The sequence below is a fragment of the Cyprinus carpio genome, chromosome A7 (assembly GCF_018340385.1).
Source record: "Cyprinus carpio isolate SPL01 chromosome A7, ASM1834038v1, whole genome shotgun sequence".
In the NCBI taxonomy this organism is placed as follows: domain Eukaryota; kingdom Metazoa; phylum Chordata; class Actinopteri; order Cypriniformes; family Cyprinidae; genus Cyprinus; species Cyprinus carpio.
The window spans coordinates 12027354-12048561 of NC_056578.1; the positions used below are offsets into that span (position 1 = coordinate 12027354).

Sequence of the window (21208 nt, forward strand, 5' to 3'; positions counted from 1 at the left end):
TGGTAGAGCTTGTTGAAGTTTGCCTCTGTAAAGTACTCTAGGCCTCATGTCTCGTAAAAATTCCTCTTGCCGGCCAGTAAACACGCGGTGTCCAGAACTCAGCGTTTATCCCACATGTATTCAGTCTGTCTCTGGGTTCTTAAAAGAATATAGACCTTAGTCAGGATAGAAGCCATAGTGAATTTTATGTGAATGTAAAGAGGCTGTGAGGGATAGACTTACGTTCTTTACAAGGGCACAACCTGTATAAAGGTCCCAGATCATGTAATTTTAATAACTCACAGATTTCAATGCAGTTTTATGAAGTTCTTGTTTACAGAATTATGTTTTTTTATAAAATTTTCTCAACAATCGGTATGTTGTAAACAGCACAATCCATTGGACTTCTATTGTATTGTACTTCTATCCCTCGCAGCCTTGCATTCCTGTTGAATTTTTTTTTGTCAACAGCATTTGTAGCATAATTTTTATTTCCTAATATATATATATATATATATATATATATTATATATATATAATAATTAAAAAAAAATCAAAATGCCTTGATGTTGTCTTTTAAATCGAGTTTAGATGACAGATGAGGCACTTACAATGGAACTGAGGGGATCAGATTTTTGGAGGATTTAAAAGCAGAAATGTGAAGCTTAGAATTTTATAAAACCACTTACATTAATTGTTCTGTTAAAACCTGTAAGTGATATGCGCTGATTCAAATGGGATATAAAGGTTAGTAGCCTAAATGATTTCTATAGTGAAATATAGCTTTACAACAGAAAATGTTAGTAAGACATTCCTACAATGGGATATAACTTTTCACAGAGAAGATTAAGCGATTTATTTTTACACTATAATCGTGTTAACAAGCTTTACGTCTTGCTTGACTTCCTAAACAGTATTTTATCGTTTACAGATCGGCTCCCTCACTTCCACTTTAAGATTTTTTTCTATTTTTCTTTCTCTTTTTTTTTTCTTTAAGAAAAGGAGGGGTGAGAGGAAGTTTGTTTTTGTGGCAATCAACATTATTCCACAGGTGCTGTCGATTATTGAGCTTGTACGGAACCCAGAACATTACTGTAAATTCATGATTAAATACACAGGTGAGTTTGGGACATATGTGAATAATATGTCACACATGCCATGTATCTAAACATCTCACAACTGTGTCCCCACGGGGGCTCTGATAGAGTGTGAACCCGATACACGGACTTGGCTGCTAGACAAAATAAAGGACATGTGGATATTAGGGCACGAGAGTTAGCGAGTAAGACTTCCTGCAATATTGTTCTCAAAACAAGGCAAGCGCGGGGCAGTTTGGCACTTCAAGCTGTGGGAGATTTTTTTTACACTAAATTAACTGTCGTCAGTCAGCCAGGCAGGAAGGCTGGGAACAGGTGTTTCCTGTGCAAACGAAGCAGGTGCATCACTGGCCGGTTCGCTCGCTTTTACGGTCTCTCTCCATTTGTCTTTCCCCCTTCAGTCTCATGTGCGTGAACTGTTTCATTTTGACTTTTTTTTTTTTCCTATAAATGAATCATGTTATCTTTCCCTCTCATTTTCGTACATTTTTCCACAGATTTTTTTTTTTACCTTCTATTCTTTGAAATGAAAACATTTATTAAAAATGTATTAATTAAATAAACTACTTTACCAGGCTTGTTAACAATATTTATTATGAGGTAGAGCGTTCATTTGTCACATTTTGTTACACAAAAAATTATAACATTTACATATTATATGATAGCTTAAAATATTCACAAGTAATAAGACTTAAAAAAGGCACCATATTAAAGATCTTTTATACAGTCTGAATTCTGAATTCACTGCCAATGTGATTCATATATATATATATATGTGTGTGTGTATGTGTGTGTGTGTGAGTGTGTGTGCGTGTGTGTTCTAGCCACAGGAATTTACAAAAACAATAAAAAATGTAATTACTTACTGTGTGCACACAATCTTTAGCCACACTTAACATGTCAGTCAGTGATGGAGACCAGATTGGATAAGATTTGTCAGCTGCTGATCTGAAAACAATGTGCCTCTTACAATCCAGCAATAAGAGTCTCACACGTCTCACTGTCAGACTAAATACTTTGGACTGAACAGGATGCAATTTAAGTAACATCTTGAGAAAACATGGTGATTTTCAGTCTTTCAATTTTTGGATTAGACTCATCTCTTTCTGGAGGGAAGGTGCAAAATTTCTTTCTCAGAGCATGTGACATGAAAAATACTTGCATGTTTGATCTGAAAAAATAATAGAAATTAATTTTGTAATCTGGTGATGAATATATAGCACAACATACACAAATACTCAGATACTCACAGAAAAGTCTGTGAATATTCAATTGTTATGAGTGGCTCTGTGAAACTGCCTAGATTAGAGACAACTGAAATATTCCACACCATGCATTTGTCTGAGCTCAAGCCCACCGCAGGCTTTTCTTAAAGGAATAGTTCACAAAAATGAAAATTTGTTCATTTATTCACCCTCAGGTCATCCAAGATGTAGATGAGTTTGTTTCTTGGACTCTCATTCTGATGGCACCCATTCACTGCAGAGGATCCATTGGTGAACAAGTGATGTAATGCTAAATTTCTCCAATTTTTTTCCCATGAAGAAACAAATTCATCTTCATGATGGATGTCCTGAGAGCAAGTATATTTTTTAGCAAATTGTCTTTTTTTTACTATTACTTTAACTTTCTTTCCTATTCCTGCTCACCATATCTATTTTTATTAGACAGCTGGCCCAGGTGACCACGTTGGACATGCTGTCGGGTGGTACTGCTCTTGCTCATTGGCCTGACTCGTCTTTGAAGTACCTGAGAAAGGATCCTGGGTGTGCTGCAACACATGCTGTGTTTCCTGAGTGACGTTTTCAGCCTTACTGTCCTCCTCAAGGTGTGTTTCTGTGTCTTTTCTTTGTATGCCCTGAGTTCCTTCTCTTTTGTATGTGTGTGTGAGGTCTGATCCGCCAGATTGTGTGGTTAAACGATACTGTTTATGCACCGTATGTGTATTTTTATTTGGTCTGTGTGGCTCAGAGTGCAGTTTGTTAAGATGTGGGGGTGTGTATTCTTCGTATGAGCTTGGGTGAGAGTGTTTCTGTGCAGTGGTGTTTCCCTGTGGGCACTTTCCTCGGGTGTCCTGCCCGCGGAAGCCTCTTAATTTGGGGCTCCAATGTTCCCTCCACTGCAAAGCCATTGTGCTGCGGTCTGCAACTAACCGCCTCTCCTCTGGGACCCAACTCCGTCCACTTTCCTCCCCTCCGATCAGGAGGAAGGTGCGGCCTATCTGAAGCGCAGGACAACCGCAGCTCAGGTCCCGATCTGGAATCCAGAGGGCCTGAATGCCTCGCTTCACATGTGAAGAGCCCATGCGAAAAACTGACTGCACCAATATGGAAAACTGCCACCAGGGACCAGAACGTTCCTTACTTTTGACCTGCACCTTAAGCACTGGGACAAAAGTATGACAGAAAACAGACAAGGACGTTAAGCCCCGTTCACACAAGCGACATGCAACAACAAAGCGACACGATCACATTAATTTAAATGGAGAGCTGGCGATTTCCGGCGAAAAACGGTTATATTAAATTATAAAATAATAATACAATATTACTGTTTTACTGTATAGTTGATAAAAAAAGAAAAGAAATTAAGCATTGGTTAAAAATCTTTCAAAAACATAAAAAAAAAATCTTAATTCTTCCAAACATTTGACCGGTGTCCTGACATTTCATCCTACCCATCAGATTGCCCTACCAGGGCTTACTGAGTATGTGCACATCAATATTGCGTCAATTTTCTCATGCTGAGCAACACATAATTACTGTATTTGCATTACTGTAAGGGTAGGTTTAGGGTTGTTGTAGGTGTACATGTTGTCGCATTGTGCTACCTACTGTTTCAATGGCAGGTAGCAAAATCTGACAAGGTAGCACAAATCGTCAGAACACCAGTTATATATTTCTACCATATTCAGAAAAAAATTAAAAGGCAATTTACTTTTTTAAGTAATTTACATATCTCACAACTGCAACCTTGTTTCCCTTGATTGTGACTTTATATCACATAGTGTGTGGCTTTGTTTCTTAATTTTAACTTACAGAGTTTCTATTTTGAGACAAACAAAATTCCTTAGTTAAGAACTTACCATAGTCCTTGAGACAATATGTCTCTAAATTCATTTTGACTCTTGCTTGGGAAGGTGGACAGTAAGAAAGACATTCCTCATCTGCAGTGAGAGAGAGATAATTAAATCACACTTAAAAAAATAAATTAAAACGTTTTGACTTTTTTATTACTAAAAGCAATAATGAAAAGGTTAATAATCACACATATTCTGGAATCTATTTTAAATTTCATTTTGTACAAAATAGACCACCAGTATCAGTTTCTCCAATGCAAAGTGAAAGGCTGTTCTATATCTCTATTCAAGTATTTTATAGAGCTCAGGGGTCCAGGAGTGTTTTTTCTATAAATAAAAGGCAGTTCTTTAGTTTCTAGAGAACTAGAGTTGGCCTGTCTACTCAGTACAGATCACAATTAAGTGTGTGAAATCAATCAGCAGTAATGGACTGCACTGCAACTTTTTTAGATATTAGCGAAGCAGCTGCGGCAGGTATATATTACCATAATCATGGCAGACTGCACACTATTCTGTTGATGTCAATGGTACAACACATTTTATTCAGAAAGAAAATGTCTGCTCTGAGGTTTTTATTGTCTGCTGGTCACCAGGCCAGAGTTCAAGATAGTATCACCTTGGAAAATACATCCTTTGGTTAACTGGAGATTCCTGTGAGTCCCCTAAAAAAGGGGTATATTTTTCGGTCTTATCTCTGTTTGGTGTTAATACTTGGTTCTTGTAGGGAGTCATTAGAGGCTAGTGGTCAAATAAGACAATAATATAGTTTTAAAATAAAGCTTTTAAGTCTGAGCCAGTGTGAACTGTAGGATGGAACTCTTTTGCAATTTCAGAAAATGTGACAAAAGATAAAAAAAAAATGATCAGGGAAATTAATGTGGTCAGAAAGCTATATTGACACTGAATGGGTAAATAACAATGAACCACATGCAGTCTGTGCATATCAACCTGAAAACAATTGTTACACAATCCACTAGGGGGCATTAAATAACATTTAACATGATTTATTATGTTGACAACAAAACATTATGCAAACAAAACATAACATTAACAAATCATAAATTAAATATTAAAAAAAAAAAAAAAAATTGACAGTCAAATGAACAGTGTACCAGAAAGCTCAAAATAAAATTATTTTGTGTGTGTGTGTGTGTTTATAAGGAAGAACCAATTGCTTACCAATGCTGTACTGAGGCTGGTAAACTGGGGTGGGTGGTGCAAACTCCTGAATACCTGAACGAACAACAGACAGAGAGAAAGGGGGACGAGGGTCTCATTAAATTACAGCAAGCAGTGACAAGTTTATTTGTGTGCCTTTCATTTTGTCTTTCCTCTTTTTCACACCTCCGCTGTGGGTGACTCGCTCTAATCCCTGCGGTTGCTCATTAGGGCATACTTGCCATTTGTGAGTGTGTGAGGGAGAAAGGGAACGTGTGTGCTCTGACTGCAGTTTGCCCCTTAGTCTTTTAGTGCATGTGGAATGCTTGTGTTAAAAACAAGCATACTTTTGTCACAGTGTGTGAGCCCAGACAATTTCATGCATGTGTGTGGTCTTAAAGGTCAATAGGGCCGCTATCAGGACACCCTCTGTCACCTCACACGCATACATACAGCCCATGGTCTGCAATGCTGGGTCAACCATATATTACCCATGAGTTCTGTACTTCTGCCCATATCTCTGACACAACTGGGACACTGACACCTTATCCTCCTCTTCCAACCCCCCAAACGCTCAGCAATAACTCATATCAAACGTCAAACAGCTTCAAATTAATTTTAGTGTTTTTGCTTTAAATGATGTATTATAAAGATAGAGTTTAATATGGATAACACGAGACTTCCTGGTCACTGTTATCCAAAATAAAAAACCCACAAAATCTTCAAGTGCTAATAATATCTAATGTCTGGGTCACTTTCCCTGTGATAAACAACGGCTGCGTTTCCTGCTCCATGAGAGGTGGCAAATGGCCCACTGGTGCTGGTTATGTATTTAGCTGCGGCTCGCCTTTGGTGCAGGAAAGACGGGAGCTCAAGCTATAAATATCCATGTTGAGACGATCCATACAGAACAACAAACAAGCACTTCTATCACTGAGCTGTAACCCGTGAAGAATTATGCGTCTGTTGTGCTGGGAGGGCAACGACAGTTGCTGTTCGCCATACCATGTCATCCTTTTCCCTGAGGCTTGTGCCGTTACGTGAACTTAGAGAAATAAAAATGCAGCAATACTCATTGAATTATCACTTAATGAAAATGAAGCACCTAGAAATCCAAGAAAGCTGGTTGTAATGTTGATGAAAGCCAAGTGGCACCACCTGAGAAGTTTCAGGACTCTGTATGGAACCAGTTATTCACAGGAATGAGAGGAAGGAGTTAGAGTTTCAGAAAGCGGCTTCTACTAAATCCTTCATAAACAAACAGTAGTTTGCAAAAGGACAATGATACTGAGTTTGGAGATTAAATAAATTAAGCAGTTTAATTGGGTCAAGGGCAGTTGAGGTGAAAAATAAACCAGGGGAAAAACATTATAGCAGATACCCAAAAATGGACTATAAGCGGTAAGGTGGTTTTTTTAATGTTTTTGAAAGAAATTTCTTATGCTCACCAAGGCTGCATTTGTTTGATCAAAAATTCTGTAAAAACATTAATATTATTACCATTTTAAATAACCCTTTTCTATTTGAATATATTTAAAAATCTTATTTATTCCTGGTATGGCAAAGCTGAATTTTCAGTGTCCATTTCTCCAGTCAGCAAGTGTGATGTACACAGACTTTATGAAATGGAAATAAATTTGTTTTATAAAATCGTTTACTCAAATTCACAAAAATGAAAACAGAAATAGTTTACTATCAACTGAAAAGCTGCTAAGGGCATTTACATGCAGTAAAAAAATTCAAAAGTTATACTAAATCAATAAATGATCTTTAAAAGAAAATATCATGTACATGTTTTAGTCAGACTGAAATTGCACTAGTCCAGTTTTATAGTCAGACCTTGACGTTGTCCTGTATGTATAAGTTAATGGGACTGCGTTGTGTGCATGTTCTGAAAGACAAATACCTGATGTGCAATATGTATTTTATACATTGTGTCATGCACGCTTGACAGACAAATTAAACTGCAGCATGTCTAGGCAAAAACATGCTGTAGCTCAATTAAAACTGTGCATGTACTGACTAAAATTTGAAACTTACCAGGTGCGGAGATGAGCATGTCTGTTCATCAAGAGAACATGGCTATCAGTCGATGGTCAGATATGAGCTAATTACTAATCTTGGCTAATATATCAGTATGTCATTACTAGAAACATTGCTTATTATGGCAAGCAACTTTATACAGAATACAATCAAAACGCAAGGTGTGATACTTACGAATACATGGCCGGAGAGGGGAATGACCTTGCTTGTATCCCGGGGCACAACGGTTACACCTCTGTCCTGTGACTCCTTCTCTACACAAACACTGTCCTGTGGACTGGTTACACCAATGGCCCACTGCACCCATGGGGTGGCACTTGCATGCTGAGGGAGACAAATAGAAAATGAAAGAATGAAAGTGAAGAAAAAAGATTAGGAATTTTATAAGAACACACAAGAGTAATGTAGAAAGAAGATGCAGGAAAAAATGGAAGGAAGAGAGAAGAGAATTTTCTTAAGACTAAGTGTATAAGTGTGAGACTAGTGGCTTTAAACACATGAAGGGAAGTGACGAGTAATACTACACAGAACAAAGCAGCTGTGGTTCGTGTCTTCAGTTGGAATTTACGTCTCATTGACCCCTGAGCAAGATTTTCCCCATAAAACATATGTGTGATGCCTGGGGATCATTGAGAGGAAAGATCTGCTTTTCTGCTTCTGCTCAAACTTTCTTCATCCAAACAAAGCTCTAACCATTCTACAAACATTTATACACGCTTAAAAAGTCAGGTCTGTTTTAACATTAACAAGTTCTAAATCTTTCAGTTTCCAAATTTCTAAGATAATTCTATCACCTAATTCAAATATTTAGATGTTAGCAGAGATGTTATGGTATTTACAAGAAATAATTTAGATTTTGTATACATTTTATGAACTTGCACACTAAATTACAAATAAACATTGATGTATGATATTCATGCACAAGCATGCAGTATAAACTGATGTTATACTGGGACATTGACTAAAATGCTTCGTGAGCATGCCATAGATATGAGAGCAGTCAAAGGGCAAGTGTCAGTGTGCATTCCATCACTCATAGTGTAGCCATAACATAGACACAGACTATGCTGCCTTTCACACACCTCAGACCCCACAGATGGCAAAGCCAAAAAACATGTTTTTCTTTTCACTTGTGGAACGGCAAGAATGATTCACTCATGTATAGACCAGCTTTAACATAAATTACACATAAAACAAACAGACAAATCATTTGTTACTGACGCTGGCAGGCCTTGCGGTGGCTGAGCGGTTTGCTGTGGTCTCGCGTATATCCGTTCTGGCAGAACTGGCAGTGGTGTCCCATTGTGTGATGCCGACACTTCAAACAAATGCCTCCACTGACTCGACCAGACTGCTGATACACGGCCATACTGAACCTACACTTAGTTGAGTGACCATTACATTCACATGCTGGGAAAGAGAGAAACAGACAAAGATGAGGGTAGATAGAGGATTATAAAATAGCAGTGAAAGGAGTGAAAAACAACATTTTAATTTCAATACAGTAATGGAAATTCTTTATGAGATTTTTTTCTAGTATGTTCAAATTTATTTGGGAAAGCAAAACTGCATAAGACAAGATAAGATTAAGTTATCTGACAACAATATTGCATCCGAAATCAAATACTTCCCTACTATATAGTATATGAAAAACAACATGCCAAAAGAGTAGTATGTCTGAATTTACAGTATTCAAAAAACATTAGGGGAAATTTCCCAGATGACCTACTACTTCTGCCTGGATTCTGAAGTGTGCAGTCAATGAACACTTTACTATCCCATGAGGCCACAAGAGAGGATTTATGAATAGAAGTGAAGCAACGCAACTGATGCTGGTAGGCCATGTGATAGTAACAAAATATGAATTTCATTCATACTACCCATATTCATACCATAAAACATATTTTTTTTAACGTTGAAGTAAGTTCAAAATCAGATGTACTGTAGTACCTACTCATACAGTATGCGATTTTGGATGCACCACATGTCTTAAAGGGATACTCTACCCCAAAATGAAAAATTTGTCATTAATCACTTACCCCCATGTCATTCCAAACACGTAAAAGCTCTGTTTGTCTTCGGAACACAATTTAAGATATTTTGGATGAAAACCTGGAGGCTTGAGATTGTCCCATAGACTGCCAAGTAAATAACAGTGTCAAGGTCCATGAAAGGTATGAAAGTCGTACTCAGATTACTCCATCTGCCATCAGAGTTGCAATCTGGGTTATATGAAGCCACAAGGATGCGCTGTTTCTACGTGTATTTAGCTTTGATTTGAAATAAAACAGCGCATCCTTGTTGCGCGGATGATACAGAGGAGCATACGCAGCATACTGTGATATGGAGAGACACAGAGGAGACCGTTGACAAAGGAATTATTGAAGAAAGTAGTTATTTTTGTTTTCTTCACTTACAAAAAGTGTTCCCGTCGCTTCATATAACCCAGATTGCACGTCTGATGGCAGATGGAGTAATCTGAGGATGACTTTCATACCTTTTATGGACTTTGACACTGCTATTTACTTGACAGTCTATGGGACAGTCTCAAGTCTACCGGTTTTCCTCCAAAATATCTTAAATTGTGTTCCGAAGACGAACTGAGCTTTTATGGGTTAGGAACGACATGGGGGTAAGTGATTAATAACAAAATTTTCATTTTGAGGTGGAGTATCCCTTTAATATGTGGCACTGCTTTTGTCAAATGAGAGTGAGTTTGATCTGATTACTAGCCCGGATTGAAAAAGATAGATGTATAAAATCAATTTAATGATCCAAAGTAAAATAAAAGGTGTTGGAGTTACACATTTTAATTAAGTAATGCTTATTGTGCAAGTATAATTTAAGGATTTTAGTGTTTTGAACTAGTAAATTAAGCAAAAATACTCATTAAGAGTAAGTTGTTGTTTTTTTACAATAGATTTTAAATTAAATAATGAAGATGTTTACATTTTATATGATATTGTGTGGAAAAGACTATTTTTTCACAAGTAAACAGCAGTAAATTATTCTAAATACTATTTAAAAATAGACATGTAACCACAGACAGACCACCAGACACACACAGGTTTAAACTCACGGACGCACGGGTGTGGTTGGCTGGGCGTGGCCCGTTGCCACGGGCGATCGTAAAAAAATTGCTCACACACATCACAGTCCGGCCCAGATGTGTGATGCTCACACTGACACATGGCACGTCCCTGGTTGTCTCGTCGACAGCGAGAGGCGTGGCCATTGCACTTGCATCTGCCGCCCACCTGCAGGTCGGAAAGCGCAAGGGAGGGTTTCAATGGGGCATAAAGAGATGATGAAACGAGGTTGCGTGGGGCATTTTTTCTCGATTTAGAATGGGACTTCCCCCTCCCTGCATTGTTTCTTCTTCTCCTCAACTCTTGCCCTTTGGAGCCCTGCTTCGGGATATTTAGGGACCAATCACATGTGCCCTCATGACATGGCTTGTAACTGTCCTTCTTACGTCCCCTTCCCACTCTGCCTTGAGGTCCCATCTCCTTTCGAGTAACATTGTGGCCACTTTGGTGCACAGTGCTTTTCTTTCTAATTCTCTGCTTGGAAGTCTGTTTTTCTTGCCTGTTTCTCCAAATTTCAGATGTCTTAACTCCAGTGTTTTTCTCACCAAACCTCAGAGCTTTGTCTCCTGTTTCCCTCGATCTAAATGTGCCATTCACTTTGTTCAGTTTCTCTTCTTGCTTTTTCATTTTATCCAACGACTGGTGAAATACTATCCTTACGTCTGTTGCAGTCACCCAATCTTGGAGCCCTGGACTGTAATCGAAATCTGGCGAGGAAGGACGTCCATCCAAAGTCGAGAAGGCCAGCATGACATTTCCACGATGCTTCTGCAATGGTCTGGGATCTGAACATAGCGGCTCCGTCTCCTGGTGCTTTGTCTGAGCGATGGATTGCACTGGACGGCCGAATGTGCCCATGCAGTCGCTTGAATAAAACTGTAGGGGGCGCCAGCTCCGGCCAAAGTCCATTGACTTCAAGATGGACATGGAGTAGGATTCCACCGACTCCACCTGTTGACAAAACTGAAGACTAATGTAAGTGATTTCAAAGCGTCTGCCAAGGGGCACTGTTAAAGTCCAATCCCCACCCTCCGAGCCTTCGGCAGCCGTCCAGCACGTGAGATTGTTGTGGTTATGAAGATCTGTTAAAGTGCCGATGTTCGTCTTGGGTCCTTGCTTGAGGTCCTCTATCGTCACAGGCACCCCATAGGCCGTATTGATGAATTCAGATAGGCAGTGGCGTGGACGCCCATCCAGGTGGTAGCAGGGGTCATGAGGAGAGGTCCAGCTGAGAGGAGATTGAGAAAGAAGAGGAGAAAGAAGGGAGAGAGGGAAGAGGGTGAAGAGGAAAATAGGGAGGAAGAAGAGTATCTGGAAAGGAAGGGATTGATATCTGGACATGATGTCATCAAGCCTGTAACAGTAGGGAAGGAGAAAAAGAAAGATTAAAAAAATTATAAAAGGTCATTTAGTCAGTATACTGATGGATTTACAGGACGTTTGAGAGAAGTTCTAACAGGTGAAAGCTTTGCAATATGGTTTTTCTCAGACCGCACCACCTGTGCCACAATTAAAAACATCCCAGCTCACAACTCACGACACTCATTCTAGGTCCTAAGTTGACCATTTAACATACATAATGCAGCCAACCAGAGGCCTATTTGTCAGTAGGAGGCCTCTCTTTATCTGGTCTGTGTCAATGTGTCTAACTTAATGCAGCTTTTAAATATATATTCATTTTGACATTTTCAACTCTGTAAAGAAGGAACAGGGGGAAGTGAGTGTATAAACATGGAGAGATTGCAAGAGATGACCGAGCATGTGGAGCAGCTGGTCCAATATTCCAACCCTTTCTCGTTTATCATATTTATGACTTTCCACGCTTTTAATCTAAACATGTCTATTGCAGATGGGGACTTAAGAGTGGAGATGGGAAGTAGCAGTGTAGAAAGGAAAATGGTGACTTGATTAGTAAGAGAAAAAGCAGGATGAAAAGATTCATAAAGTAAAATATCATGATTTTTATTTTAACCCAAGAATGCATGACCCCCCAAAAAACCTATATGTATAAACTATATGTTTAATATAACTATATATAAAGGGGGTCAAAATTAACCATATTGGATTGTCACTATAACTTTATATCTATAACTTGTTTATGTGAGAAATTTTAATTACTGGGAGGTCCGGCATATCTCACAAAAACATTTTCAGCTTTTTACACTGCTTCCTTTTGAGGGAATTATACTAGCACCATTCAAAATTTTGAACAGGCCTACTTGTAATATTTTAGATCACAAGATACATGAATCTAGGTGTGGCCAAACTTTGTCTGGTAGTACTGTATATGTATGAAATCATATATGGTAAAGATAGAAAATGATATTGACCCTTACATAAATTTCATACAGTGTTTGTCATAAAACACAAAAAATTAATTTGACATCATTACAAACAAAAATGTAGGAAATAAATATTATCGGCAACAATAATACATTACTATTACTTTATACTGAAAAAAATAACATTAATATAAAATAAATATAAAAATATAAATACTGTATTACTTCTACAAAATAAAAAACCATGGTCAAAATTCTATAGGAAATACATATGTGGACATCTTTACAAAAATTTGTAGTACCAATCTTTTCTGTGTCTAAAAACAATAAATATGCAAATAACATTCATGAGGTTCACATACAGATAAGGTTCACACAAGCTATGAGGAATGCATGGATTATTAAAAGGTATTAACTTTTTTTTATTGTAAACAAAGATTCCATAAATCACTCCCAACTCGGTCAGTTTGGCACCCATTATGCATTCTAGGGTAAATATGGGCCCCTGTCTGTTCCAGGAGCCAGTGAAACATTTGGTTGTCACTAGTCAGTACCCTTGAGCCCTGACTATAAGTTCTAAAAAATTAACTTGAGGCAAGATGGCTAAAAAAGATTCACTACCTTTGTGTGGGAAAGAGAGAGAGAGAGAGAGAGAGAGAGAGAGAGAGAGAGAGAGAGAGAGAGAGAGAGAGAGAGAGATAATGGAATTGAAAGCGAGAAGGACAGGGAAATGTGGGGAACTAAGATTAGAAAATAAAATAGAGTGGCAGATTTATAGACTGACTGTGAGAAATGCATGTTCAAGTTGAGCTACTTCCTTTGGCGAGACAGTGTAAGCCTGTACCCGCCTGTCTGCAGGCCCTCAGTAATGAATCTCTGTCTTCCACTTCTTGGCCTGATGGAGGAGTCTGTTTATTTATCTGATGATAATCTACACCAGAGAAAGTTGCAAAATCTCGCCTGCAGACAAGAGAAACAATGCACTCACTCTTCCTTAGACAGAGTGATATAGAGCCCTGACAACTTGTGGGTTTAAAAAAAGACAGGCAGATGGCTGGAATTTGAGAGCTAACACTCTTCGCTTCTAATGAAACACACTGTAAAATTCTCAATGTTCAGTCAGCGCCTCAAAAGATCAGTTGTTAACTGTTGGAAGTGCATCCTAAACTAACAGATGAACACTTACGAACATTTGCTGTTCCCTTAGCTCTTCTCACCTTCTCTTTTCTCAGTGTATCGCCTGCCTTTAAAGTTCTGAGAATATTCCTAAGTGTTGATGATTGATGATGTCCTAACAAGCATTTGACATTGACAGCAAAGTCAGCAGGGATGCATAAACGGCCCGGTAGGAGAGGGGAGCACTGAGAGATTCACTCGAGGAGTCACTGGCTCAGTTAGCTCGTAGGCTGAAATATGAGGATCCCAGAGGGACATGAAGGTCACAGAAAGCACATGAGAGGGTAAAACCACCCACTTACTACATATTGTTCTTTGGGTTTCTATACGTTTTAATATTTCTTTCAAATAATGCGTGTTTGAAGCATTTTTGCTTGAAAACAACGTCATGTGTCTGCCTCTACAACATGAGGTGATGAGAGGCCAACTGCAGGACAGACCAGTGTTCTTACCCACTGTGGCACATTCCCAGGGTCCGGCTCGCAATCATTCCACACATGTTGCGACGTGCCCCAGGGGAAAACTGAGAACACTGTGAAAAACCTTTCCACATTAATTGATCACCTGATTAATTGAATCTCCTGTTTCAGAGAGGCGGCAGCGTATCTGAGGGCGATGGGTATGACTGTAAATTAGGAAAGTTATGAGATTGTAGATATTCACGGCTGTCGGTGAGGCAGAGAGGCGCAGGTCTTGAGCAGGGAAGGTTTGACCCACTCTTTGCATGATTCGCGATTATCCCTGGCTTCACTGCAGTGCTAGCTAATCGAACATAGCTAATTACACATGCTTGATGGATTAAAGCTTAACCAATGGATTTATTGAGCTTGTAAGCCCCTTTCTATAGAAAGCACAATAGTTGCTGGGCTTCAGTCTAGCAGCACACAGAACCTTGGATACAGTTTCCACTATTTGCCTAGCTCTTTCCATAAATTCACACACGGCGTAGTATGAGAGCTGCAAAGTGTCCTTTCCTGTTCACCAGAAGTTAGCTTTGAAAATGATCGGGGGTGCATCTTCATTAGTTATTGCAAATGAAAAAGAAATGATCGGATCAGCGTTGTTTGTGCTCAAGCCAACAAGGCAAGGCATGAGTGTTGACTGATAACCTACTCATGCCATTATCAAGTTAATATAAAATGTGCTCACAAGCACAAAATACTGGGACTGAATAAATGTCAGAAGTATTGATTCCTATTTAATTTTCTGCATCTTAAGCTGAGATAGGAAACAGTATTTTGTATTTATATGATGTAATATTAAAATAAAGATAGCATGCTATGTAAACTATTGTTAGCAGTTGGCTAGAATGAGTCCGGTTTGTGGCATCACTTTCAAGGAGCACAGATCAAAGCAAGTTGCTATAGCTGGAGGAATACACGATTAAACATATTTTTTATTTTGGGGAAACAAACATGAATAGCTTTTTTTGTTTATAATCTACAGCATGAAATGTAAAACAAATGTATAGAAATCAATATGGCTGTAAAAAAGGAAGTGATTTAGAATGTGACAGAACTTTTCCTCATTTCTCTCTGAAATATGATTTTTCACACATTTGGCATATAACTCAGATCTATTCTTAGGAGAGCTAGATAGCTGTCAGTTTCCGCGTACACAGTGCTGCTCTTCACGTCCTAAATCTTAACCCTTGGGTATGTTGTCGGACAGATGAGAAAGATTTGGCCTGCTTAACACATTTGAACATTCTTCGTCATGGACGACAGCCAGCCAAGCTTGTACTGAATCCCGACCAGAGATCCCCGTGATAGGCCTACACATGGGATCCATGTTCCATCCTGAAATGAACTGATTTAAAATTGAGTGGTTTATGCACATGTCTATAATAAATTAATAAAACACTGTCTGTCTGTTCGTTGTCCTCAGATGAATAAGAACACAAAGTTTTCTCTTGCGCTTTCAAAAACCTGTCGATTTTCCATAAGCGCTGCAGGACAGGCGATACACTCTCACTCGCGCTCACTCAAACACACACACACACACACACACACACACACACACACACACACACACACCTGCTTAGCCGTGTAACAGCTGCCAATAACACCTCTGCTATATTCCGGTATTTTAAAACATTCATACATAAAATTAAACACGAATATGTACAAATTATGGAAATATTGGTCTTGAATCATGCATGGTGGATTTCAGTGTTTTCAAGTGATGAATGTCGTAAACTGAAATCTTTCAGCAGAAGCATATTCTTCATAAGCTTTTGACAGGCAAAACTTTGTCAGACACACACCTTTATCATCCTGATGCTCTACATTGGTAGGTTACAAAACACAAAATGGAGTGAGAGAAAAAGTGCCGAAACTATTGGCAATTGTTGTATATATTTGGTACAGTTCGTTCAGACAGTAGTGGCTCGTGACACTGCAAAATAGTCAGAACTGTAGTTTAAGATAATGTTGAGTTTGAAACATGCTCTGTTCGTGTTTCGTGAAATCCTATTCAAGAAGCCAAGCCAGATGTAAGCTTTTGTGCTTTGAAGTTTAGGCCTACATAAGAATATTCATAGTGCGCCCTGTCAACTTTAACATATGCCTAATAGGTCCGAGTAAGGATACATGTTTGAATGGGAAAACACATGTACAGTAGACAGCGGCGGCACAGGGAGAGAAAGAAGGGAAAAAGAGTGGCTGATCTCTCTCTCTCTCTCTCTCTCTCTCTCTCTTTCTCTCTTTCTCTCTCTCTCTCTCTCTCTCTCTCTCTCCCACGCTATGTGCCCTGGCAGTGAAATCATGAAATTTCCCTTCAGGTTTCGTCTCAATGTTGAAAAACAGATGCACATGAAATCACCGTCCGTGATTCCGTGCTCTAGTTATGCCAAGCACAACATTCCATGATGAACCTAGGGTGGAACAATTAACAAGGGAGGTTTAATCCCATTTATCCTTAATTAAACGTTTAAAATGTGTTTTAGAAGATACACTAAAGAATCTTGTCAAGTATGTTGCAGCTTGGCAATAGCTGGCCTTTCCATTCAAATACAGATCATCCTTTAAAAAAAGATAACTGATCAATGCAAGCCTGTTGAGATTTCCTCTCAATTCTATATTTCCACTGTAATCTGAGTTTGCATTGTGCAATCAGATTTAAATCACATAGGATGTGAACTAGGGCGAACCCTATAATGATCATTTAATGAAAAAATCTGTTTTATGGAGCTATAATTACAACCATTCGTGTTTATCAGTTGACCCGACAAATGTCACAGAATAACGAGGCAAGAAAGTGCGCCCACAGAACGGGGAACGGAAATTGCATTTAAAATTACGGTTTCGCAGCTGGCCACCTATGGCCTTATTTTTCGGGCCTTTGTATACCCCATTGTTGTATTGCAAGGCCTAAACTGATGGTGTCCTATTAATCTGATGGAAAGTATGCCTATTCAAAATTAATTATGGACTTACTAAATTAGTTTGCATCATGAAATTTGATAATCATGCACCTTAATAAGCTAAAACACCTTAACATGAATAACATAACATTTGAGGTGGACTGGCGTATTTACAAAATGCCAGATTTGAAACAACTTAAACTGCGCGCGCTATTCTGGAAAATAAGAAATATGTAAACTGCCCTGATCTTTATAATTTAATCTATAATAAAAAGAAAATTATTCTTAACATGCTGTGGACTGTGAACGAATATATTCCTTAACCCTAATAATACTTCAGGATTGTTTGACAAGATTTGCGGTGTGTGTGAAGACGAATGATCTCATTATCCTTAAATTACGCGTAGCCCTGTACAATTCACAGATCATCTAGCCCATCCGCCACTGACAGATTCCTGACCATGACAATAGTTTTCCTAGGTCTGTGTTTACTACAGCTTGTTTATTTTTATTTTATTGATTGTTATTTTTATTCATTTATTGAGTCATGGACTAGCGCTTAATGTTCTGATTCATTAGTTAGTATAAAATTAAATACAAACCTTATAAGCACAATATTTACCAATAATAATAATAACAATGCTAAAAAATATGAATTTGATTATTTACAACTGACGTATTAAATGTTAAAGTATGCACTGCAATTAAGTACAATCATTTTTATTTATCTATTTGGCTTTTTATATTTGAATTTATTTATTTAGTATTAATATTATTATTATATTTGTTTTTTAATTGTTTTTTTTTTGTTGTTGTTTACAGGAGAACAACACTTAACTGAAGATGCATGGAATACAAATTACAGCGCTTGGAAAATATTAAGCAGCAAGCAATCATTTAAATAAATCACGTTTTGTATTTGACAGTAAAACAAATGAAAATATAAAGTAAATTAATTATTGTAAAATAAAATATCTGGTTGCAGAATGGATACTTTCATCTAAAACTAAAAAGCTTGATGTTGCAATGAGAAATGTACAATGCACGTGCATGTAAATAAAATTTATATTTGTATATATATTATATAAAAATAATAATCCTACAAAAAATAACCCTTTGATCAAAACACATTTCAGTGTGATTTGTTTAAAGAACAACTTGAATTTTAGCGCGCGGGCTGCACCATCACCGGTTAAGATCAACAGGTTATTCTCAATTTAAATCTCTTGCCAGCAGTCCTGAGCAAGCCTGTTCAAATTTAGCGACAGAATCGGGGACTAAAAAGGTGCACAAGAGCAAAACTGCGTTTACCTACCATGTGCGCTTCAATGCGGGTTACCAGTGTAGCCGCGTCCTGGTTGATCAATAAGATCACGACAAGTGGATAGATATTCTCAGGCTGAGAAGCGCAAGATCCTGCTGCATTCAGTGCGCCGCGGCATGGTTGCGTATCACCCTGACGTCAACTCCTTCACAGACATAGGACACACACACACACACACACTCTAAATGCTTGTACATGCATTGAGCACATTAGGAATGTATGCGCAAAGAAAGACAGGCAAGTTTTTTTCTAACTTTTCAGCTGAGAAAATATCACCTAAGGCAATTTTGGTTATGCACCATGATCTTGAACTTGTACCCTCGCGGGTGTCAATTCATAGTTCAATGCGCAATTGAAACAACGCTTTGGGTAACCCCAGGAACGAGGAACCTCTCTCTGGAGAGGTTCTAAAGCCGACACATATGGAAATAGTGAGTAAGGGTGAGGCAAGGGGAGCGAATAAAAAAAGAACAACTGAATTGAAAGGGAAACAAAAGAAACTCTCCCAGAGCAGTCCCATAAAACTGACTGATGACTTCCCTAGAGGACTGTTTCCCAGGTGTATGCTTGTGTGTACCCATGCTACAGAGCATGCCTCTTTAAGATTTGATGTTTTTGGATGCTTGTCAAGTACAACAAACTTAATTGAGGGATGAACTGGTACAATTGAGCATATCACATTTTCTTGGCATTCTTTCACCCCACAGATCAGTTTGATTGGGGTACTACAACACACAAAAATGTCTGCTGGATCTATTACACCATGTGATTTTGAAAGCAGGCTGGATAAAGTCCAGACATTGAAGCAGACAAGGAGAGTGTTGAAGAGAAGTGAGCGGCAAAAGCGAATGTCACCAAATGGAGGTATGAGCTACTGTGGTCAGACTGCAAAATAGTTTAGAAAATACACCTATAGATTTTATAATGGCACCTCATTTGTCATTATTATCAAGTTACGGATTTCATTTATTGTTAAAAGAAAAATACCCAGAGATTGAGTATTAGCTTTTGATTGATTGCAATTAGGTTCTGTAACCTCTTAAAAATTAAAACCAGCTTTAGTCATTGATCATTGCAGTTTTTTTTCTCCAGCTTCTTTTGTTGTCTACACTCGTCTCATTTCCATTAATTTCATCCTTAATTAGATTTCAAGTATTTGATGATGCAAACAGTGCAAAACTGTGTTTGGTTTTGAAACAGCTGCTCATAAGAACTTTGTTTTTCGTAGAGACGAAAGGAAGTCAGAATCTTTGGCATAATTTCTGTTTTGATTTCAAATGAAACACGTCATTATTAATTCCATGGATACACATTTCATAACTGTTTGGATCAATTATCACATAGAATAACATTCAACATTTAAGGGGCAATCGTGCCAAAAAAAAAAACAAAAAAAAAAATTGATATAAGATGGCAGAAATTCTGGCTTGGGGAAGGACAAAATTATCTTTATTTTTTGTTTTTAAAGTTTAAGTAAATGTTACCTCTGAAACCACAGTTGCATTTGTATGTTTCCTCTGTTATTTAGTTTTAGAAGGAGAACACAAGAAGGGTAAATAATAAAAAATAAAAATAAAAAAAGTGTTCAAATGACAGTTTCTACAAGTGTTAGAATTTATATTTCTGTTGAAGTCAACCATGCTTTATCCTGTTTGAAAAGTAACATTTTGAGGACTAAAGATTCAGTATCAGAATCCTAGTGTTACTTGGTCTAGATCAATTCCCACTTTATGGTTCTTTTCAGTTAGAATGCATAAGCAGATTAGCAATGTCTGCAGGTCTGGAACAGGCATATGCTCCCCAGATTATTAGATTCTAAATACTGTGTAAATACTTAAATTCTAAAAACAAATGACCCATACAAACAACAATTAATGATCAAGAACAAAAGCAATGCCCTGGTAGTGAGTCATACATGTGTGATTAATAATGTTTAAAAGAATGTGTAGTATAGTTAATGACTGTGATTGGTCATAGAAGTCATTAGCAGCTGGCCCTGCTTTATCTTCCATTTTAAATGTTTGTAAGTGGGAATTTAAGTAGTTTTTACTTAAATACACATTAGGAAACGTGAGAGTGAGAAATAAATGAAGAATGCACTATATGAGAAATTGAAATACACAATTTGCGTAAAAATTTAGATGTAATAAAAACTTGATTTTATTAAAGTAAATAAAAAAAAATAGCTGAAATGTAATATCACTTTGAAAGCATTCTTTGTCATTAATTATATTCTAGATTCCAGTATAGTGAGTTTGAACCCTTATCTATAAATGTAAGCCAGATATATTCAACGGGATATATTTATATTACTGAATATGACATGAAATCAGAAATCAGCAACAAGTTTTTTTTATATGACCGCTACTGAATTAGCATAACTAGATCGCTAGTTATATTCCTCACAAGTAGAACACTGAATGTAGACATGAGTTACCTTGATACAGAAGGGTCATTGACCTAAAACTGCTCCAGGTGAGGCTCGAACTCACAACCTCGGCATTGCTCTGCTTTGTACTGCTGTATAAGTACCGCGCGCTAACCGATTGCGCCACTGGAGCTTAAAGTAATCATCAGAACAAACCCAATCTGTCCATCTAATAACAATGACAATAGGATG

General features: G+C 37.8%; 1 protein-coding gene and 1 non-coding gene across 3 annotated transcripts; both read right to left on the reverse strand.

The window, feature by feature from the left end:
* Positions 1-635: 635 nt before the first annotated feature.
* Positions 636-19026, reverse strand: LOC109073616 (netrin-1-like). 2 transcript variants are annotated; one of them, XM_042759688.1, is made up of 7 exons: positions 18580-19026; positions 10433-11796; positions 8575-8763; positions 7528-7677; positions 5332-5385; positions 4159-4239; positions 636-3461 (listed from the first exon to the last, which is right to left on the reverse strand). In XM_042759688.1, the coding sequence occupies exons 2-7, from the start codon at positions 11781-11783 to the stop codon at positions 2740-2742; spliced, it is 2547 nt and encodes an 848-aa protein (XP_042615622.1). In that variant the 5' UTR covers positions 11784-11796; positions 18580-19026; the 3' UTR covers positions 636-2739. The 2 variants fall into 2 exon arrangements, with proteins under 2 accessions (XP_042615622.1, XP_042615623.1); XM_042759689.1 differs by lacking the exon at positions 18580-19026 and having other exon boundaries at positions 10433-18563.
* A 2029-nt stretch (positions 19027-21055) lies between these two features.
* trnai-uau lies at positions 21056-21149 on the reverse strand. The gene is made up of 2 exons: positions 21112-21149; positions 21056-21091 (listed from the first exon to the last, which is right to left on the reverse strand). It is a non-coding gene; the product is annotated as a tRNA-Ile (tRNA).
* Positions 21150-21208: the final 59 nt, after the last annotated feature.

Excerpts from the sequence above, each read along its gene's own strand:
- LOC109073616 (XM_042759688.1), bottom strand. The coding sequence starts at position 11,783 with ATGTCCAGATATCAATCCCTTCCTTTCCAGATACTCTTCTTCCTCCCT. Across the intron at positions 7,678-8,574 it reads CCACCGCAAGGCCTGCCAGC|CATGCAAGTGCCACCCCATG; the intron begins GTCAGTAACAAA and ends TGTCTCCCTCAG. Across the intron at positions 3,462-4,158 it reads ATATTGTCTCAAGGACTATG|TGCTTAAGGTGCAGGTCAAA; the intron begins GTAAGTTCTTAA and ends CTTTTGTCCCAG.